The following is a 20,790-nucleotide window of genomic DNA, read 5'->3' as shown; positions in this document are numbered from 1 at the left end:
TATGTCAAAGCCTCTTTTAGGTAAAGTTGCTTCACATCTAGTACTCGTGCACTGGAACAACTGTTCTGATGAATATGTTGGAGGACGCCGGAATATAATTTTGGACAATAATATCTGCTAAATTATTAGAGGCTTTAAAATGGATTCCGCACAACCTCCCCAGCCAGCTATTCCATAAGTCACAGGTTACAGTAGACTGAGGCAGAGGAAAGTACACACTTCTGAGAGTGCCAATATCCATCACGTCTCTAAGAGAGCAGAAAAGATAGCTCAGGTTGAAGTCAGTGTAGAGTATATAATTAACCCAAGTATCAAAAAATGCCTTTGTACTTATAAAATTAAACAGTTCTCATGTAAAGTTGAATAAAATCACATGCATCGTTGTTTTACGATCATGACGTAATTAATAATATAATAATCCAAAATCTGATTTTTTGCCAGGCGCATGAACCCACTTGGCTAATTGAGGGTGAGGTATACTGCCCTTTTAAACAAGAAGGCAGTAACCAAAGCTTTGAGGTTTATTTATAACCATTTTAATGCATTTGGTATTTTGTTACCGTATATTTATGAAAACAGATTTTTTTTTACATTTTAGATGAATTTGTTAGAAAAAATGCAATTATTTATCAGATGACATTAAAAACGCATTAAAACTTTTTTGATTTTTTATTTCTGATATTAAAAAGATTTTAGTGAAGCTAAAAAGCTGAAACCTTTATCGTTACTATACCATACTAAGCAACGCCTGAAACAATTTTTTTGGACCAGTTGGTTTAATTACAATATTTTGAGTTTGTTTCTCTAAAATGTTTTTCATCCCTGTTGTAATTGTTAATCTTAATGACTCCCTAGGGGGTAAAATCATGTATTTTGTCTACAAACATTTGGACAAACTGAAAATATTGTAATGCTTATTTGCTTGGAAGGGTAGATTAACCAAAAATAGATTTTGCAATTTTGTTATTTCATTGTGATTTTGTGTTGAATTCGTTCAAGATAATAATTCTACAAAGAGATTTAAGCGATCAATTATAGGTATCCAATACGTATAAGTGTTCTCATCTCCAGTACCTTCTACCTATATACCATAGAAATCGTATAGAAGCAGAAACATCTCGATTTTCATAAATAATAAAACAGTAATCATGTACCGATATTTATATGACCTGTTCTTAGACCCAACAACTGGTTTGAGTAAAAGCTAGGAATCCAATAGTCATATCTGAGGCCGACCGAGTAGAACCCATGGCTACAATAAGATAGACAATATGGACACCTAGCTAAATAGATATTCCCACGGTTCCATCTACAATGAACATTGAACATCTATCGGGCACTAGGTATACCATAGCACGTGCTTCATTGAATTCCTGTATACTTTTCATTGGGCAATCGATTCGTTTAATTTTTTTCTCATTTTAAATAGCTGTAAGAAAGATCGCTGCAAATGATTTATAACGAACATCAACCGTGTAATATAATTATTACTTATGTTAGATATTTTAATTACTGCCTTTTCATTGTAGATTTTAAAGCCATAAATGCTAACCTGCGATGATCTTATACTAGTTAATGAATATTTATTTTTATTTCACGTTTTCCATAACACTTTTGTTTTTAAATATGAATACCTCACTGGGCACAACCCGTGTCGAGGCGTTCATTTACATGATTTAATGTATACTTATAGTGTCTAAAAAATATACATGAAATCATACATATTCATATTTAAATCCACACAGATACATAAATAATAGTAAGAAAAAAAGAAGAAGAAAAACAAAATAATATTATTAGTACAACTCACATATTTAACTACTGTGCAGACTTTAGGTCAAGTAACAAGCTATTGTCGTAGGCACCTTAACATCGGTAAGTTCCCGGTGGCCCAACATCCGCACTAATGCCAAATACAAAATATGAAATGCAAAAATATTTTTTTATTGACAAGTCTACTGCTTTGGAAGGGTGACCATCTCAAGACAGTTCTCGGGACCCAAATCAAATATCCATTTTTTTTTACAGATAATTTAAATTGCTCTAGATTTTTATCTTATTTTGTGGCAAATGGAATATTATTTTATATTCTCGGAGCAAGGTATACTTGACTCCATTGACCAAATGATCTTAGGTGCCATGTATTGTATAGTATTTTTGTTTTAAGACGCGTTTCATAGCTAGAATTGTAACATTTATTTCCACCATGTTCATGAGTGTGAACGAGAAGTGCCTTAGCACACAGTTACACCAATAGAAAAGAAATATGCACAGGAAAATATCTTTATACTATATGTAGCAGACGTATTCAGCAAGCAAATTTCCCCATTAATCAGAAAACTCCGATTTGCATTAGTGCGGCTCTCGGAAGCGTAAAATAGTGTATGAGATCTCGCTCTAAGGCGCTCTAGATTTAAAATATTTTCTGCTCCTCAGAGAATGGTTAAATTGTGATTTTTATTTTTTGCATGCGACCACACAATGTTCCATATGTAACCACACTGGTGATTAAACGTCAAATTAATATAAACACGTGAAACCAAATCTGATGATAATGAAGAATCATAGTCCTACGGGAAGTTGGATACAAATAATGTTTTCTTGCGCGCGGTAAAAATTAGAGCATTAAATTGTACAGTGAAATTTCTTAAAAATGTACAAAAATTTAAAAAAATAAATAAAACGCACTCACTTGAATAACGTCACTGGCTCATATGAACCATCCAATGATATGAGAGTTTTGAAGGATATCCGGTTTGGTCACCGTAAACGAACCAATCGGAAGAACTATCATAGAACAACCTCTGACGTCCCACGCGGAGTTATTTCAAAAATAAAAAAACTTTAAAAAATCATAGCGCTGATTATACAATTTGTAAAAAAAAAATTGGCTCAGCTTAATATTCCATTAACAAATAAAAAAAATTAAAAAAGATACTGAACTTCCTCATTAGGTTGCATTGACCAAACTGTATTAGTTTTTTTTCCTGTTTAACAGTTTAATAATTGATATTTCATAGTTCGACATAAATTTGACCGTGGCCTTAATCCAAATACGTGAACCACTAGACCACGAAGCATATTATCATTTAAAAAAATATATTTCTGTAACAAGCGTGCGGTTGACGAATAGATCAATTAAAATAAGGTGGAAGGCGTCGGAAGGTTGTTGAAAATTCTTTTCATGTGTACGAACGTCACCGGAATAAAATATTTACAGAAGACACGTAGCCGTGAACTTATTGGACGACCCTTCAGTTCCACTCCACTGATTAGTTTAACGCCAATTCAGGCAATCGTTTGACATAGATATATTAGGAAGGCTTTAGAGGGTGGTCCAAAAAAAGTACGTCTCAGAAAATATTATAATTTTATTCATCATCATAATTTCGTTCTTCCGCTCCCAGTAGTGCATATGAGACTGTATTGGTAATCTAATCGCAGCGTATCTTGATCATTTTTGTTACATGAAAAGTAAAAAGATCAATCTTATTTTTCGTAACTCCAAAACTGTTTAATGCGTTCCATTAGAATAATATAAAAGAGATGAATTAATTGGATTGGTTTCAAATTTTTTTAAAGGCAGATTTAAATCCCCTTTTTTTGTATTTCTCCAGAAGCTTTTATTTGTTATTACTTTTTAATGCATACTATCATAAATTTGTGAATTTTTCGTTTATGTGAATGAAAGAGTAAACTGTAAAAAGCAAAAAAAAAAAATTTAAAAAAAACGTTATGAAAAAAAAACTTTGTTATTAGTGTTACACAATTTTTATTCTTTTACAAGAACACTACCACAGTTTTGGGAGAGCACTCCTCCCATCGACGGGTGATATAAAACTCATGGTGAAATTGTGTAATACTAATACCAAAGTTTTATTTTCACAATAATTTTAATGAAGTGTTACGAAGTGAATGCCGATTTAATTAACAATATTGAAAATAAATCAATCTTATGCTTCACGTCCCAGTCCAGGAACAATGTAATATTGAAGTGAAAAATTGCTTATGAAATAAAAACTCTACATCCATTCTGCCACGAATCGAACCTTACCACTATACTATAAGGCGGACTCATTTCCACTTGATTTCACTTCTAAGGATTTTAAAATATTACCCAGATACATAAAACGCCCCTAAATTTAAAAGATTTAAGCCATTGTTAAGAAAACATATTTTTTTTGCGTAAAAACTACTAAATTAAAAAATCGCATTTGTTTCGTGACCACCCTCTACTTGATATTAAGATGACAGAAGAACAGCGAATTGGAAACGTTTTAATTCACCGTCACGATCTTTTTCCGGATGGATGGACCAATCAGATTCTTTGGTGAGGAGGAATGCACCGTGGTATAAACGTAATGGGGCATTCCAGAGACTCTAATAAAGACATCTCAATTTTGGACACCGTGCACTACTAATCGTAATTTAAAGTCAAAGCGCTCAATTAATGATTTGTTTCACTTAAAAAAATATATTTCAAGTATTTTGATAAATTTATCCACTTGTGCTTACTTTTCAAAAAGTTTTTTTTAAAGTAAGAAACAAAAATACAGTCAGGATTGCAAAACGTTTGAAAAGTTAAGGTTAAGATCTTTATAAACTAATTTTAGCTACATTATTGCCTTTTGCGGAACCGGTAAAAAGATAGACATAATGGGGATACAAAGACAACAAAATACAATCATAAAACTAATACACATCTTACCCTTCTTGACTTAACACTCTACTGAATGGAAAATCAGGGCAGTTGGGCATAGAACACTTGATGAAAATTGAGAAGGTAAAAATTGTAAACTGAACACACATTCATGCATTCTTCATACATTCATGGTCATATCATACCATATTTATATTAACATATTACAACAGAGATGAAGAACATTTTAAAGAAGGTAATATAGAAGTCAAGGCATCTACAGGGCTTATGACCTGTCATAGTTGGTTTAAGTAGCCACTTTACACACTGTTTAACATTCACCATTCTGCCCATATTTGAACATCTATGTTACTTAAATTCTTTCATCTGTTGATGTTTGTGAAGTTAAAGAGCTGAAACCTCTATTTATGCGGGTTAGATTTATCTAATTGAATTATTTCACCTACATACTAGGCAACGCCGGAAAATCTTATTTTTTCAATTTCTATACTTCTTCGTAGACCAGGTGGATTTATCAACAATATTTCAAGTTTGTCTAAATTTTTGTAGACAAGGACTGTATAAAGTGTGTATAAAGTTATGAATGTTTTGTACATAGTTAATTACAACGTCCTTGTCTACAAAAATTTGGACAAACTCAAAATATTGTCCATATTTATATAATATAATTTTTTTAATAATTTAAAAACGAATGGGCCACGCTTAGACGCTGAAGTCTTTGTGGGCATTTTTTCCAATTTATGCCATAGCTTAATTTTAAGATGTGTTTTTCTAAAGTGTATTTTTGTAATTATATTTCTATGTAAATAATACATGTATGGAAAAAAAAACAAATGAAAAATACAAGACAATGACATAACAGTAACAAAAAGTGCTGACATTCACAACTATAATAGCAGACAACAACAACATTACTATTTAAAAAAGCAAGGAAAAAGCAGGAGAGTCGAAAATTCTATACAAATACAAACACTACAAGGACTAACCCGACTGCTTGAAAAATTACATTGGAGACAAATTAAAAATCAGCATTAAAAAGCACATGATGACCATACTCACCAAACAAGACATATCATGACTTAACCGTTTATATAATCCTAACGGGTGTTTAAAGATACAAACAAATAAAAAAAAAACGATTTTTTGTTTGAGAACCGTAAATTTTAAATGATTTTTTTAAAAACTTATAATATGGAGTTCTACAAAAAAACACCAAATCAGTCAATCAATCAATCAATGATTTTTTGTAATTGTAAGAGAATTAGTTAAAATGTTTTTTTATTGTAAGATGTTCTTTGGAGCCAGTTGCATCACAAAAGGGTAAATAATTGTTGTTCTTTCGTCAAAACGTTGTTTTATCTTACTTTTGTCATGCAACTCACTTTGTTCATTTTGATGAAAACGCAAAAATAACGGTTTAATTTTTTTTTCAAATTGGTTCAACTGGCCCTGTAGTTGCACTGATTATGTATTTTACTAACAATGATTGAAAACAAGTTCGTTCCATCTTTTCTGAATTTCTTAAAAAAACATTTTTTTTTTCAAAAATTATATTCATTTTGAGTTCCGATTTGAAGGTCAAATAGTTGCATCGATGTAATGAACCCGGATACCACTTGATAATCTGCAATGTCATGACCGCATAGCGATGCAAAGTAAACTATGTTTTCTAATATCTAACTGACATTCCTTTGAGAAACTCCTTTTCGATATTTTAGCATTTCTATGTTTTGAATAAACTAATCAATTTACATGATACTTAGATTTTTTTCTCGAATTTCAAGGTGATGTTTTTACTCATTACTCGGAATTTTTTTCGAAAATTACAACATCCCAAACTTAGAATTTGAATTACATGTGTGCTGTGTAAAAAGTCTAGGTACCTATTAGAAAAAAAAACATTCTTTACATTTACATTTTACATTTTTTTTTTGCACCACAACAGGCCAGGAGGCCTAATTAAAGTGGTGAATTACATCACAGAGCACCCAGGCTTGAGAAAAATTACATTTTGATTTTTGTGTTCTCACCGGGAATCGAACCCGGAACCTTCCGTGCGTGAGCCAAGCGTCTTGACCACTACACCACGGAGGCCGCCAGTTCTTGTTATTGCTATCTCATCGAGAATCTAACTCGAAAGTTTTGTGTACGAGGTCTTGTTCATTATACCACGGGGTCCCTTTGTTTTTCTTTAAGAAATATTAAACGAGATCTTTATTAAAAATACCTGAAGCATAATAATTTTTTTAATGCAGTTATTGTTGCTTACAATAAAATGAAACCACGAAACAATTACAGAAATACTTTACAATAAATGAAATAAAAGAAAATATAAATAAGACATGGCACGATCAAGTCCATCAAATACTTGAAGATGGACATGTCAAAAGTAGGAATGTAGAAGAAGCGAGGTCTGTATGCCAAAATAGAGTGATATGGCGTTCTATCCTCTCTGCTTACCCCTACGGATAAACGGCGTGATGGTTTGTTTGTTTGTTTGTAAATATTTTACAAATAATTAATTCTTTTTATCCTTGTCCTTATTATTATGAGCATTTTAATACTGATAATTTTTTTGGTTTAATTTAATATAATTCTGTTTTTTTTTACGGTTTTAGGTTCAGTATTAAATTTAATGTATTTACCGTGTATTTAATGTAGTAAACAACAATTATGGCGCTCTTTTTTGAAAAAGAGACAAACTTTTGTGCTTGTAGATGGACTAACACTGAATTGACAATAATAGTATCATAAAAAAATAAAGGCAACCGTAAAACGCAAATTAATATGGACGATGTCACATTGTGATGTAAAAAATCAAATTTCATGTACTCGTAATAATTGGTAGGTTAATTATATTTGGTAGTCTCTACCCGTTCAACCATTTTATGTATGTTATACTTTGTAAAAGAGCATTGTGCGTAGTCTAAAATTCATCGAAATAAAACGAAATAAAAACATGGGGTAGGTAAAGTAAAACGTCAAAATAATATTTTTTTCCTTTATGTGGTCATACTGCATGAGCAATTAACTGCGTTCTTTGTTTTCATTTATAAGTAATGCGTAAGTAATAAGTTATCAAAAAATTCACGAAAATTGAACTTAAATGGTCATTCTCTATGCCACTAGGCAAAGTGAAAAAATACTTATAAAATACGTTTTGTTACTTAAGGCGCATTTTTAGTTGTCACACTTTGATATTTTAATCGAATAAAATATTTATAGTTATTTTATTTAACCGCAAATTAACTGTACAAGATTAAAGTTTATAAATTTTCCACATACAATACTTAAGGCGATTAAGATGACTTAAATTATATGCTCAGATTACAATCTTTCTCAAACAAGTATTGATAATAACGTCACAAGTTGATTATTTCCTATTAAGTTTATGCTAATGTTTAAAATAGTGAAAGAAAACATACAAATTGCTTTACTAGACTTTTATTTATTACTTTTAAGCGTGTGTTCCTGACTAAAACTTCACATACAAAAAAATACTCTGTGATATATACTTAACGTATATTTCTTAGCTCACCGAACTCTGAAGGGTTCATTTTTTTGTGTAGGTTATTTTTTTCTACAACATTTTAGGTTTGCGCATTTAAATAGGTATTTAAAGTATTTAATTAAAACCTTATTAAATTCCATGCTTGTTAAACAACTAGTAAATGTTTTTTTTATTTAAGCAACAAAATAAAATATCTACCGATTTTGTGTTTTATTTCACACACCCAAAATAAAATCAATTCTTGGATCTTCGTTTTTTTTTCTGTAATAAGCTGTTAAGATTAAGTAACTCGCTTATTTATTTCAAAATGGAAGAAATTAAGGGTTTATTTCTTTAAAAATGGAGCTATTTAAATACTAAAAAAAAGTATAAATATGTAATACATAGATGACCGGATAATTGTTAGAATTTTTTTTGTTGCTTGTTAGTCATTAATCGAATTTTATAGACTATTGTTTTAAACAGGCCTATTCCGAATTAAAATCATTAAGCATGTAGTGCATTTTAAAAATAATTTTGAAAATTTTTGTGAGAACAAGAAATGCATCAAGTGCGCGTTACTTTTGATTCATGGTCTCTGATTAGAGTCATATATAACAGTAAAGCCAAGAAGGCTCTACAAAGTAGCTTTCTTCATTTGTATGGAACGTCATATTTGCATAATATTAACGGTACAAATGTCTCAAATTCGGAAACGAGAAACTGCATAAGCAATAATAACAATTTAAAAGAAAACTTAGCGATATGAGCTTAATCTCAAAAATTTTTTAAAAGGCATCAAATGAGAATATTACTTTAATAGCACTTTTGACATCAAATACATTAATTTGTATGTTGTAGAGTATATAAATGAACGTTGACGTTCGGCTGAATTTTCATCATTTTGTATGTCCGTGCGTTGATGTCACTGATTCTTTTTCAATTCCGCGTTAATTTGGCGGTTTCAAATAGATTTTGAATCAAATAACAAAACATTCTCTAAATTTATTGATTTTGTATTATCTGAAACCTTTTACGATACGCGTTGAATGCATGAGAATATAATGACGATTAAAGATTTTGTCAATGTTAGAAAATGTATGATATCGGATAAAAAAAGTGCAATAATTGGTAGGTATCTATATCGATGCCGATTAATCATTTATAGGTTACCTAGAACAAAGTGGGATATAAATAGTTATTATTTAATTTTTTGTTTTAATATTTCGTATTAATAATAAGTTTAATGTCACAAGAGTATCGCAATAACGCACACTGTTCGATCAGTCTACCACTCAGCCTTTTCATATGCAATTTGTTTGTTTTCTTAAAAAAGAACATGTTTTATTAGGTTTGCGAGAGCAGCCATCGAGTCAAAAACTTTCGCCCAGGATTCTGGTTCTATTCCTATTTCTATTGTGAATTTACCGATATTGTTTTGTAGCATGGTCCCCTCAGTATAATGTATATATTAATCAAATTGAGAACATTCAAAATAAATTTATAAGGAGCCTGGAATATCGTTTTGGCAACATTGAAAATGATTACGGCGCATTTTTGATTCATTTTAATATAGTATCACTACAAAAAAGGCGCCTTACATATGATTTAATTTTTCTTTTCGAAATTCAAAAAGATATGGTTTATTCGCCGTATCTTTTACAAAATATTGGTTTCCGTTGTCCTCTTTGCTATACCAGATTAAATTCCCTTTTTTATGTACCAACTTGTAATAAAAATTATACCTCGAATTCATTCATTAGACGTACCTGTAGAAATTATAACGGACTCAGTATTGATGTAGACATTTTTAACTGCACGTTGCATTTATACTGAAAATTTCTTCATGGGGTCGATTTTTTGGGATAGTTGCTGAAAGTGCATCTTGAGCGGATTATGCTATGTATATGTGCCGTATGTAATGTATATGTTTGTGTATGTTTTATATGTGCGTTCATGTGTGTGTGCCTGAATGGCTCGGAGTGTGCATTCGGTATTTTTATTTATTACCTCCATGGAAAACGCAAATGTTAACAGTTATTCTTTTCTCACTTGAAATTCTTTTTTTTTTTTTTTGTCACATTTAATGTTTATATCTTTTGCATAATTTATGAAAACTTAATTGATCTTTTTAAGTAGAAAAATGTTGTTTTTAATACTTATTATGTATGACTGTATGTTTTCTATATAAAATTTTAAAAAAATAATTCACACACATAACTGTTCAACAGCACAAGTTATAAATAAAAGTATTTTCAAAATTAAATAAATTACTTTTTTTTTAAAAATAACCTTAGTCACATTTTCAATGTCGATCATACACCAATGGATAAATATAAAACGTGTGTGTTAACTAAGCATTAAAATCACGAGCTATTTTTCAAAGCTGCATAATGCATTTTTGATGCATTTGTTCACGACACTGAGCATTTGGGTTAATTGTGAGCGGGAAATCTTGGCATACAAATAAATTGCGTTAGTGGATGCAATTTGTCACACACAGCGGCCATTATTGCACCCATTAAACTGTTCGTAAGATTGCTGCATTCATAATTACTTCTTTCATGTTTTTGATGGACTTTCAACCTATCATAAGAATCCAAATGATTTCATTTCATATTAATCGATATAAAATCATGTACCTGCCTACGTAGCTGTTTTAACGAAAAGTAATTAGAATAATTTTGTTCCATTCGTGTTTATTTGTGCGACAAAAATGGCATAAAATAAACACTGCGTATTCGAAATTTTATTATTGTAAATATAAATTAAAAGACTACCCATGTACATAAGCTTCAATAATTTCATTTTTAAAAATTGGGTTTATAGTTCATTAAACATTGAATGGTTATGTACGACCGTGATATTTCTTTGATACTTAAATCAGCGTTAGGAATTTATGTAAAAACTCGTTACATTTTCTGACACCGATAAATCTGTAAGCCTTTATTGCTCGTATTAACATTATTGTAGGCACGTGTCAATATAAACTGCATGTGTAAGATTATGATTAGTTTTTCCAAGGTCTTTCCATTCACTGTAAAACATCGTAAAGTGTCGGCATTCCCCATTTTAAACAGCTATTTTGTGACGGCAATTGCCGTAAAAGTGTTTTACGTCGAACAAAGTCTCACTGCGCACCTAAATCCGAGTCTCTGCTCCGTCAACGAGAAGATTTCGCACAAAATGTATTATTTTACTAATTGAGTTTTTTGTTTCGTTTCAGCTGTCCAGAGAGGAAGAGTACCTCCATCACAAACCAACAGTCTGGGAATGCCGGGACAGTTCATGGCGGACCCTGTGTCCGCCGCCGGTCTCAACGGGCACTCGTACCTCTCATCCTACATATCCCTGCTACTCCGGGCGGAGCCGTACCCCACGTCGAGGTACGGCCAGTGCATGCAGCCGAACAACATCATGGGAATAGACAATATCTGCGAGTTGGCGGCGAGGCTGCTGTTCTCCGCGGTGGAGTGGGCGAGGAACATCCCGTTCTTCCCGGAACTCCAGGTGACGGATCAGGTGGCGCTGTTGCGGCTGGTGTGGTCGGAGCTGTTCGTGCTGAACGCTTCCCAGTGCTCCATGCCCCTGCACGTGGCGCCTCTCCTGGCGGCCGCCGGGCTGCACGCCTCCCCCATGGCGGCGGACCGAGTGGTCGCCTTCATGGACCACATACGGATATTCCAAGAGCAGGTGGAGAAGTTAAAAGTGCTTCACGTGGACTCCGCGGAATACTCCTGCTTGAAGGCGATCGTCCTGTTCACGACAGGTAAAATGTTCGATTCGTTATTTGGGGATGTGGGGCTCTTGCTTTATAGGGTGCTTGCGGGCTGGTCGTCTGTGTGCTCGGTGTCCGACACGCTGTCCCTTGTCAGGCAGCACCTGGACGCGTACCGAGAGCCGCAGGCTCAGCAGAACACTTCCTCGGGGTATTATTCCGCGTTCGATGGTTCGGCGTCGTCCCTCGGTGTGAGTTCTCCCATGAAGTACAGTAGCTTCCTGCCCGCTCCCCACGCCTCCTCCGCCTTCACCAGTACGCCCCGCATGCCGCCCGTGACCTCCTCCTTCCACAACTCGGACCTGAGTAACTTTTCCCCTTACTCGAAGATGCGCTGATCTCGGCCTAGTCCGTCCCGTTCCTCGGCGTTATCAGTAGGTAGTCCATTGTTCGCGGGTGGAATGCTGTAAGGATGTAGCGCGGTCAGGTTGACCATAAGGCACGGGTAGTGCGGAATAATTCCCCGAGTTTGGCGGCACATGGCGAGATAAGGGTCCCCGGCGCCGGGCACGCCGCACGCCGCGCCCCGCCGCCGCACCGCGCGCCGCGCGGGAGCCGCGTGCCCTGGTCTCCGTGCGTATCCGAGCCGCATCTAGCGGTGATCGATTTGCATATCTATCGATGGTTCAACGCGCGCATTGAAGACGGACAATCTTAGAGTTCCTTAAAGTTTTTCTTTGTTCGGCTTCTATTATAACCCTCGTCTGCATGCGCGATATGATCGCGATAGTTTTGCGCATTTCGAAAGCGATGAAATCTCGCCTCCGAGTTTGCCTCTCGGAGTGAACCAGAAGCGGATCCCTTAGCTCGCCTCCGGCCGCAGTTCAGATAAGGTCCGTCACACGCCGGAAGAAACGAGGAACGGAACCGATCATTATTTCCGAGCCCCTGATAGAGGACCCATCTCAACCATTGACACGGACAACTTTACTTTGCGCGGACAATAGGATTGTTTCCAAAGCAAATACTAAAGTGCCTCATTAATGCTACGAACGTACGAACCTATTATGTATATATTACGAACATTTTACACTATATCCATAATTATCAACATTCAAAGAAAACATTTATTATTTCATGTATAAACTTACCGTACTTAGCAAAATTAAAACTTTAAACTTGTAAACTTTAAAAAAATGTTTTGATGAATCAAGTATTTTCAGTATTATTTTTAACTATTTTCTGTATAGGTTTTGCAAACTTCAAATGACTACGCTAATGTATCTATCTCAAAAAATTATTTCGTATTTTTTCCATTCATTATACAATGTATTTTAAAATATAGTTCCTTATTTTGCCAGTATTAGATTTTAAACGTGTTTGATATTAATATTAATAATTTAGCAGGTAGACATCGGCTGTGAGCTAAGTTTGATTTTAAATATTTAAATTTATCCTTTGTAAAAGGACGTAGTCCTGAAATATTCTAGACATCAAAATATTACCACTGAAATATTTTCTCTAGAAATTTTCGGTACGCGCCTTCGAGTTTTCAAGTGTCATTATAAATAATTACGTGCCTTGTATTTTATTTATTTATTTATTTAATATAGTTATTTAACGTACTTCGTAAGAAAATCATGTTACCATTTTTTTGACAATATAAAACAATTTATTTAAAAATTCTTCGTGTTATTATTCAAAATATTAAATACTTTAGTTAAAAAAATATATTGAAATAAATATTTACCTTTTAGTATATAGCGAACTCAAAAATACATGCATATATACAAATATGTCTAAAATTGGGGTAAGAACGACTCGCACAATACAATCATATAACTTATGATTACAATATTGATAATCAAAATTAACAATCATAGTTGAATCGTGGTGCGGTGGCTAGTCTTGCAGACTCATGAATCAGAGGTTCAAGATTTGAACCCCACTCTACCCCAATTTGATTCTCATTTGAAAATTGAGCTATTTACAACTCTTTGAAATTGCCCCCAAAATTCAAATATTTGGGTTAATCATAAAGCGCAAATATAACTTTAAAAAAAAGATAATGCTAAAATTGGTTTAGGTACTAAAAGTCATGGTGAGTAAGAAATTTTCAAATCCAGTGTTTTTTAATGTGATGAATACAGTCGAAATCTTTTAAACAAATGCATCAGTTTAAATAAATGTAAATATTATGTTTACTATTCGGCAATATTACTTGAATAAATCAATAAATTAATGTTGTACATTTTCAAACGATAAAAGAAGATGTATGTGCTTACCAAAAATTACATGTATTGTTTAAAAATAAAGTTTCCGAACTAAATGGTTCATCGTTATTATGAACATTCATACCAAATGAAAAAAAAAAACGCCGATTAGGGGGATTTTCTCGAAAATGAGCTCATAAAAATTGAGTATTAATAATATTAACGAGAATTAATGTTGAAAATATACTTCACTCACTTACCTACAATTTTCCTACAAAAATACCCGTGTTACTCTAGTAAAGGATTTTTCAGATTGTTTTACAAATCGAAATTACTTAAGATTTTCACTTGAATGAGTAACATTCCTTTAGAATAGTTTTAAAAAACTTATAAGGCGTAGAGGTAAGGGTTTTTTTGTTGTTTGTTTTTCCTTTCTTTTTATTTAGTAGTGTTTATGAATTAATTTAAACTGATTTTTAATTGTTTGTTACTATTTTTCATGCATGGCGATGGTTTTTTTCTGGTTAAGGAAATATTTTTAGCAAAAAAATTTGTACCTTTTAAACGACTCAACTTATATGTATCATAAAATATATTAACACAATTGGGTTGCGGTCCCGTGGCTAGTGTCTCGGACTTGCGGCTCAAAGGTCCGTGGTTTGAATCCCACTGTACCCCAACTTGATTCCCATTTTTGTAATAGTGAGTTATTTACAACTCGTTGAAAATGGCCTTCAAAATTAAATATTTGGGTTAATCATAAAAACGCAAATATTTATTTTTTTATTAAAAAAAAAAATGTGTACAATAATGTTTGAGACAAGTATTTTCCAACTTATACGGAAATATTTTCGTCATCGTCATTCCCTTTTCGCACCTAATAGTGCATAGAGCACAGCATTGGTACTCCAATCGCAGCGTATCTTGATCATTTTTGTTACATGAAGGTAAAATGATCGGTCTTACGTAAATAATAATAAATCTGTGGTAGTGAGGCTTAATTCCAAGACTTTATTGTGGTCTCTGTAGTTTGCAAAACTGAAATGAAATTCAACTCAATTTTACTGCCATCGATTGAGGTCTACCGCTCTACTATCGATCTAAGTAGAAATTTGTAATTGAATTTTTTAAAAGTTTAATTTGGTTTTTATTACTTTGATTCATGACACCTCAGATATTTGATATCCGAGATAAATTATGTAAATTCATTACGTGAATACATACAAGGATGATGCATAAATGACCACCCAAGCTTCAGAAAGTGGTAAAATGTTTATGGTGCTTGTAAAAACGCATTGTTTATTGCTCAAATAACAATTTTGCGATCAAAACGGATCCTCGTTTTTCATTATTCATGTACATTAATGTAAATAGGTAAAACAACCCCAATAAAAGTACGAGTAAAGATAGTAGATGGTAAATATCTTAAATGTACTAATAATTATATATGAATGCCAATGTTGTGTTCTATACACCATTAGATACGGTTAAGGGAGTGACGATAATGATAAAATACTTTTTTTTTTTTTTTGTTGAAATTTTTTTTTGATGAAGTAAGTATAAAGTTATAAATATTTTGAACATACAGTTATAACGTTTGTTATTCTCTAATAAAGTGAACATTCGTGTTTAGAGAGGAAGTTTGTTTTACATTAGTTTTTATTTTTATGTGTATGTATTTTTTGAAAATTTACCATATAGAATAGTTTCCTTAAAATAAGTCATTATATTCTAGAATAAAAAGCTAATTTATTGAGTGTTTACATAAGTTGTTAACACCCAATGCATGACAAATTACTCAATAATTCATGGTATCTTCGCCGTACACTACGCAAATATCGCAAGCAGCTTTAATAGCTTTTTCCCCTCAATTGAAAACGAACAGAAGAGGTGTTGAAAATGCTATCTTTCGTCTACTTTACATTCTGTTTTGAAGGCTTGCAATCAAATAAAATAATAAATGTAACGTAAAAGCAAATATAATTTCATGTAAAGCAGAAGTTTTTCTATCGAATGAAGTTTATCGTTTTGTTTTATTTTTGGTGCTCATTTTTTAATTTGAGAAATTAAGGACACAAGTTATGTTAACAGGTAATATTTTAAGAATAGGTACCTTAGAAGAATTCTCGATGGTTTGAATTTGCAAGGAATATGGAAATAAGACAACGGACGGAGAAATATTTGGTGGCATCAAACGGAAGCAATATGGCTTAGTGAGCCATATACAAGTTTGCCTATTTTGGAAGGTATAAAGGTAGTTAGCGCCTTAGAGTATACCAGAGTATACCATCCTTGTCTTTTAAATGTTTGTTTTAAGGGACAAATAGATCTAAATCAATCAGAATAAGTATATCTGAACTAACTTAGAGATATTCTGTATATTGGCACTCTCAGAAGTGTGTATTTTGCTCTGTTTCAATCCACTGCAACCTATAAAATAGCTGGCTGGGGGGGGTTGTGCGGAATCCAGCAAAATGTCCGTACGAGGTTTTCTCAGAATATGAATTGTCATACCGAAAACCCATACGATTTTTTCTAAGAGGCAACTCTTATTTATCGCAACGAAAGTGTTCAATATTTTGGAAGAGCGTATTAAGCTCTCAAGGACAAAAACAATTTTCAAGAAAGTAGTTAAGGACCGGAATTTCCTTAGTGGAAGGGATTTGAGTAGAAAACTCCTTGATGATTTTCCGAATGTTTGAGTTTACTGTTTACCATATTGATGTGCCATATACAGGGTGTTCTTTAAACCCTGTCTTATCCGAAACCACTATGATCAGTATGAGCAAGAAGACATATTGGCACATTAAAAAATATTTTTTTAGAACGAATAAAATTAAGAAAAATAAAATATCAAAAAAATCAATTGGTTGCTTACTTCTGCAGTGGTGAAACGAGGAGGGGGAAGGGGAGAGTCTGGTACTGCGCCACGCTCCCCTCACTTCCCCCTGCAGAAGAAAGCAATCATTTGTTTTTTTTAAATATTTTATTTTCAAAAATTTTCTTCGTTCTGAATATTTTTTTAAATATGCTTATATGTTTTCTTGCCCATACTGATCATTGTGGTTTCGGATGTGACAGGGTTTAAAGAACACCCTGTATATATGTAATTTTTCTAAAATTATTTTTTATGTTTCCGATCCTATATTTGTGGTGATGTGCTCATGTGTCTGTGTCAACTAATTGCTAGTTCCACCTCAGCACAGGATTTTTAGTTCCACGGAGTTGAGACTTATGTCTCAAATAATGTACAATAAACTTATGTATGTAAATAAATAAATGTTGTGAGTGATGTGTGACTCTAAAGAGTGAGAAAGGCGTATGGGATGCGAATGAACTTACGAAACGAAAGCATGACATGCTAAGATGTCAGGTTCTCGCGGTCCTGTATGTCTACGGTTGATAGTTCGTAAATAGTTTACTTCTTAAGGTCTGAACAACGGGACGCGGGCCTGATTTGAAAAGGCGCACGGGAGTTGGTCGCTAATAAAGGTCTGAAAAGACCATATGACGATAAAAATAAATAAATAATTTCACCCAGGGCCCGGCGCTGCGGCTGCCCATACTGCGTATATTGGTAATATATAGAAGTATGGTTGTATCGTCCGCGGGCCGCAGAACGGCTCAGCAGGTCAAACCACTTTCCTCCCGCGGAACCTATAATTTATTATTTATTCCATACAGGTTATCTCGGCTCCGCCAAAAGCGTACCATACTGTTAGGTGTATACTCCGTTCGTTCACGTGATTGTCAATTAACTTTTATTTCTAAATTTATAATGATTTCAGCACTGATTTCACTAGTTTATATTTTTATGCTTTTAATTTTTCAATGCGGTATTTAACGGCCTAACAAATATGCAGTTTTGTTTAGAAAGTGTTAATCAATGCAACTTACCGGCAAGACTTGTCTTTCTGAGAACATATGTTCTCAGATAGACAAGACTTGCCATGAAATATGTTAGTACAGTATCTCTGTTTAAATCACGTATGAAGAAACATCTCCTTTCTCTTCCTTAATCTATCCTCCTTTCCTCTTTCTTCTGTTTTCCTTCAACCATTGAGTAATAGTATTGATTTAAGGTAATTTATATGTAAATACAAATACTTCTTTTTAAAAATTATTTTAACTTTTTTTTTAATGAATTTGTTTTGTAAATTGAATTACAAAAAAAAACTTTGATTTTATTGATTGTTTGGAAGAAATTGTCATTTGGTAATAAGACCGCCAATGTACAAAAAGTTAAATTAATTAATTAAATAAAAATATTATCTTACCTACGCAATTTCATGTTCACTTTATTTATGAACTTTTTGTTTACCAATCCGTGAGGATTAATTCATTGACCTGTCTTAAATTTTATTTAAAATTATTATTAATTACTACGGCTAGCAATTGAAAATAATAAAAAACGTTAAAAAACTTACTTTTTACTTAAAAAATACTTTTTTGTTTTACAAATTACAAAATAAAATAAGATAAAAGTAACCAATAAAAAAGTTTAATAGATAGGCGCAGAATCTGACTGAATGAATAATTTGTAAGGTTTTTGGTGAAAATATTTTTTAACTGGCTTTTACTATCATCGATATAAAATAAGTATGATGCAACGTTTTCTTTTATTCAGAAGTATTTCCATAAACACGGAAGTGTAATATAAATACATATTGTATTTATGATATTTATATAGTCTTAGAATATTAATACGAATATTGGTATTAAGTAGTACATAGTTTTAAATCAAGATTAGGTATTTTGGGATAATTGAGTTAACCACGAAAACGGTTTTTTAACGAGTTATTTACCATTTTAAAATTAAGTTTCTTTCAATATTTATTATTTGTATAATTAAATGAACGTACTAGACAATATTATTATACCTTGAGGCACTTTGCTGGCAGCCTCAAAACGATATAGCCCAGGGCAGTCGCGGTCACGACTCTACTGTCTCCTTCTAACCAGAACAAAACACCCGCTACTTTCCTTGTGAGGAAAAGAGAAACACACACATACCTACTTGGGTGCAGGTTAAAGGAACATCTATTTTGCTCGAGGGACTTATTGGAACCGAGTAGAAAAGACAAGATACACAATTTGATAATAGCATTGCAATAAAATAAATGCTTCAATCTTTTTGACGAACTTCTGAATCATACATATCCGTGAACTTGGTTGGTTGACGCCATGTATCCGGATCCCAACGGTGGACTTAATTCGGCAATCAACCTTGCCGCAAGCGTTGCGTCTCTCTTTTGCATATGGAAAATGCAATTGATGGGAGGAAGCGAGAGGCGTGTATGGTTTCATGTCGTGACGCCGTTCGTTTGGGATTTGACCGGTGGACTAAGATCGAGTCACGACCTGTAGTGTGCATGTGTGTTGTGTCTGTATACGTGTGCTGTATAATTGTGTGTGAGAACAATAATAATAATAATTGTCGGAGCACGCATGCGCGTGTGTCAAAGAATTTTGAAAAATGCCTCTAATTTTCTTCTTTAAAATTATTAATGGTCTTAATGATTATTTTTGTAATTAAGTTTTTGTGCCGTGTCGGAAACTTAACCTACGAACCAATAAAATTTAATCGAGCGTTTTTATTTAATGACCAGTTTTAATTTAGACATTTTTTTAGACTACTTATATTTAGATGCGATCAGCCCTTAAAATAATATAAATATACGTACTTGAATTTTTAATAATAAATACAGTTTTTAAATTGCAGTCTTTCAGATTTGTATCTACAAACCCTGATGGAATTTAGTAACTTTTAGTGTATGGCCATAATAGCGAGCGATTTGCGGCGCAGTGCGGGCGCGGTGAACACAAACATATGGTTACAAGTAAAGTGTCCATATTGACCGCGTGGGCGTGAAAGAGACAAAAATAAATAATAATAATTCTTTCAATCAGTCGGTTATTGGCAGTAAGCGGGAGTGCACGCTAGTTATACGACTATTTTGGTAAAACAGGCCTAAATTATATAAAATTATTTTTTTCAAATGTCTAAACTTTAAAATATTTTGTCTTTTGCTTGAAGTAACACGATATAACATCACCACGTGTAAAGGAATTTAGTAGCACAGCCTTTTGATACTTAAATTTTTTATTATTTTAAATATATTTTACATAATAAATACTTATTTTTTTACCTCCTAAATATAACGAGGAACATGTGTTAGAAAGTGGTTTCGTTTCACAAGTTTTCATACAGTATTTTTTTGTATTTGAGATAATATTAAAAACACTAAAACTGTAATGTTACAAAAAAAGTCAGTTTTTTGTTATTTAACCTAAGGATTAGGTCAAAAAAATCATGTGTACAGTACGTTCGAATGTCAAATAAGCCTATACCTGTCGGTGTACCATGTAAACATACAATTTTTAATTGTGTAATTACTCACATTTGAATGATTTATGTAAAAACTTTTTGCTACCATAAAGTTAGTGTGCTAAAGTTTATTAAATATTTGAATGGACTGTACATAAACCAATAATTTAGTAATGTACCGAAAACTAATCCTGTTAACTATGGGTTTATTTAATTAAAACTTTAAACTAAAATTATTAAAATATATTTTTAAAGAAATATGTCTAGTTTTTTTTTCGAAAGAATAAATGAGTATCGGAAGTCGTATTTTAATGTTTTTATTTAATTATCTCATTCGTATAAAATTATAACATAATTATAAAGTTACTTTGATCGTCTAAC

General features: G+C 32.7%; 1 protein-coding gene across 2 annotated transcripts in view; it reads left to right on the top strand.

Annotated features, from left to right (window-relative positions):
* svp (COUP transcription factor 2) overlaps positions 1–20,790 on the top strand; it is a 185,248-nt gene that overhangs the window by 75,467 nt on the left and 88,991 nt on the right. For both annotated transcript variants that reach the window (XM_088226409.1, XM_088226408.1), the window contains one exon: positions 11,377–11,919. In XM_088226409.1, the coding sequence (XP_088082535.1) occupies positions 11,377–11,919 (543 nt within the window). The remainder of the gene's footprint in view (positions 1–11,376; positions 11,920–20,790) is intronic.

Source organism: Micrasema longulum, unplaced genomic scaffold, assembly GCF_059751315.1.
Source record: "Micrasema longulum isolate JH-2025_06_02 unplaced genomic scaffold, ASM5975131v1 h1tg000430l, whole genome shotgun sequence".
Classification (NCBI taxonomy): Eukaryota; Metazoa; Arthropoda; class Insecta; order Trichoptera; family Brachycentridae; genus Micrasema; species Micrasema longulum.
This window is presented reverse-complemented; position numbering and strand designations above follow the sequence as displayed.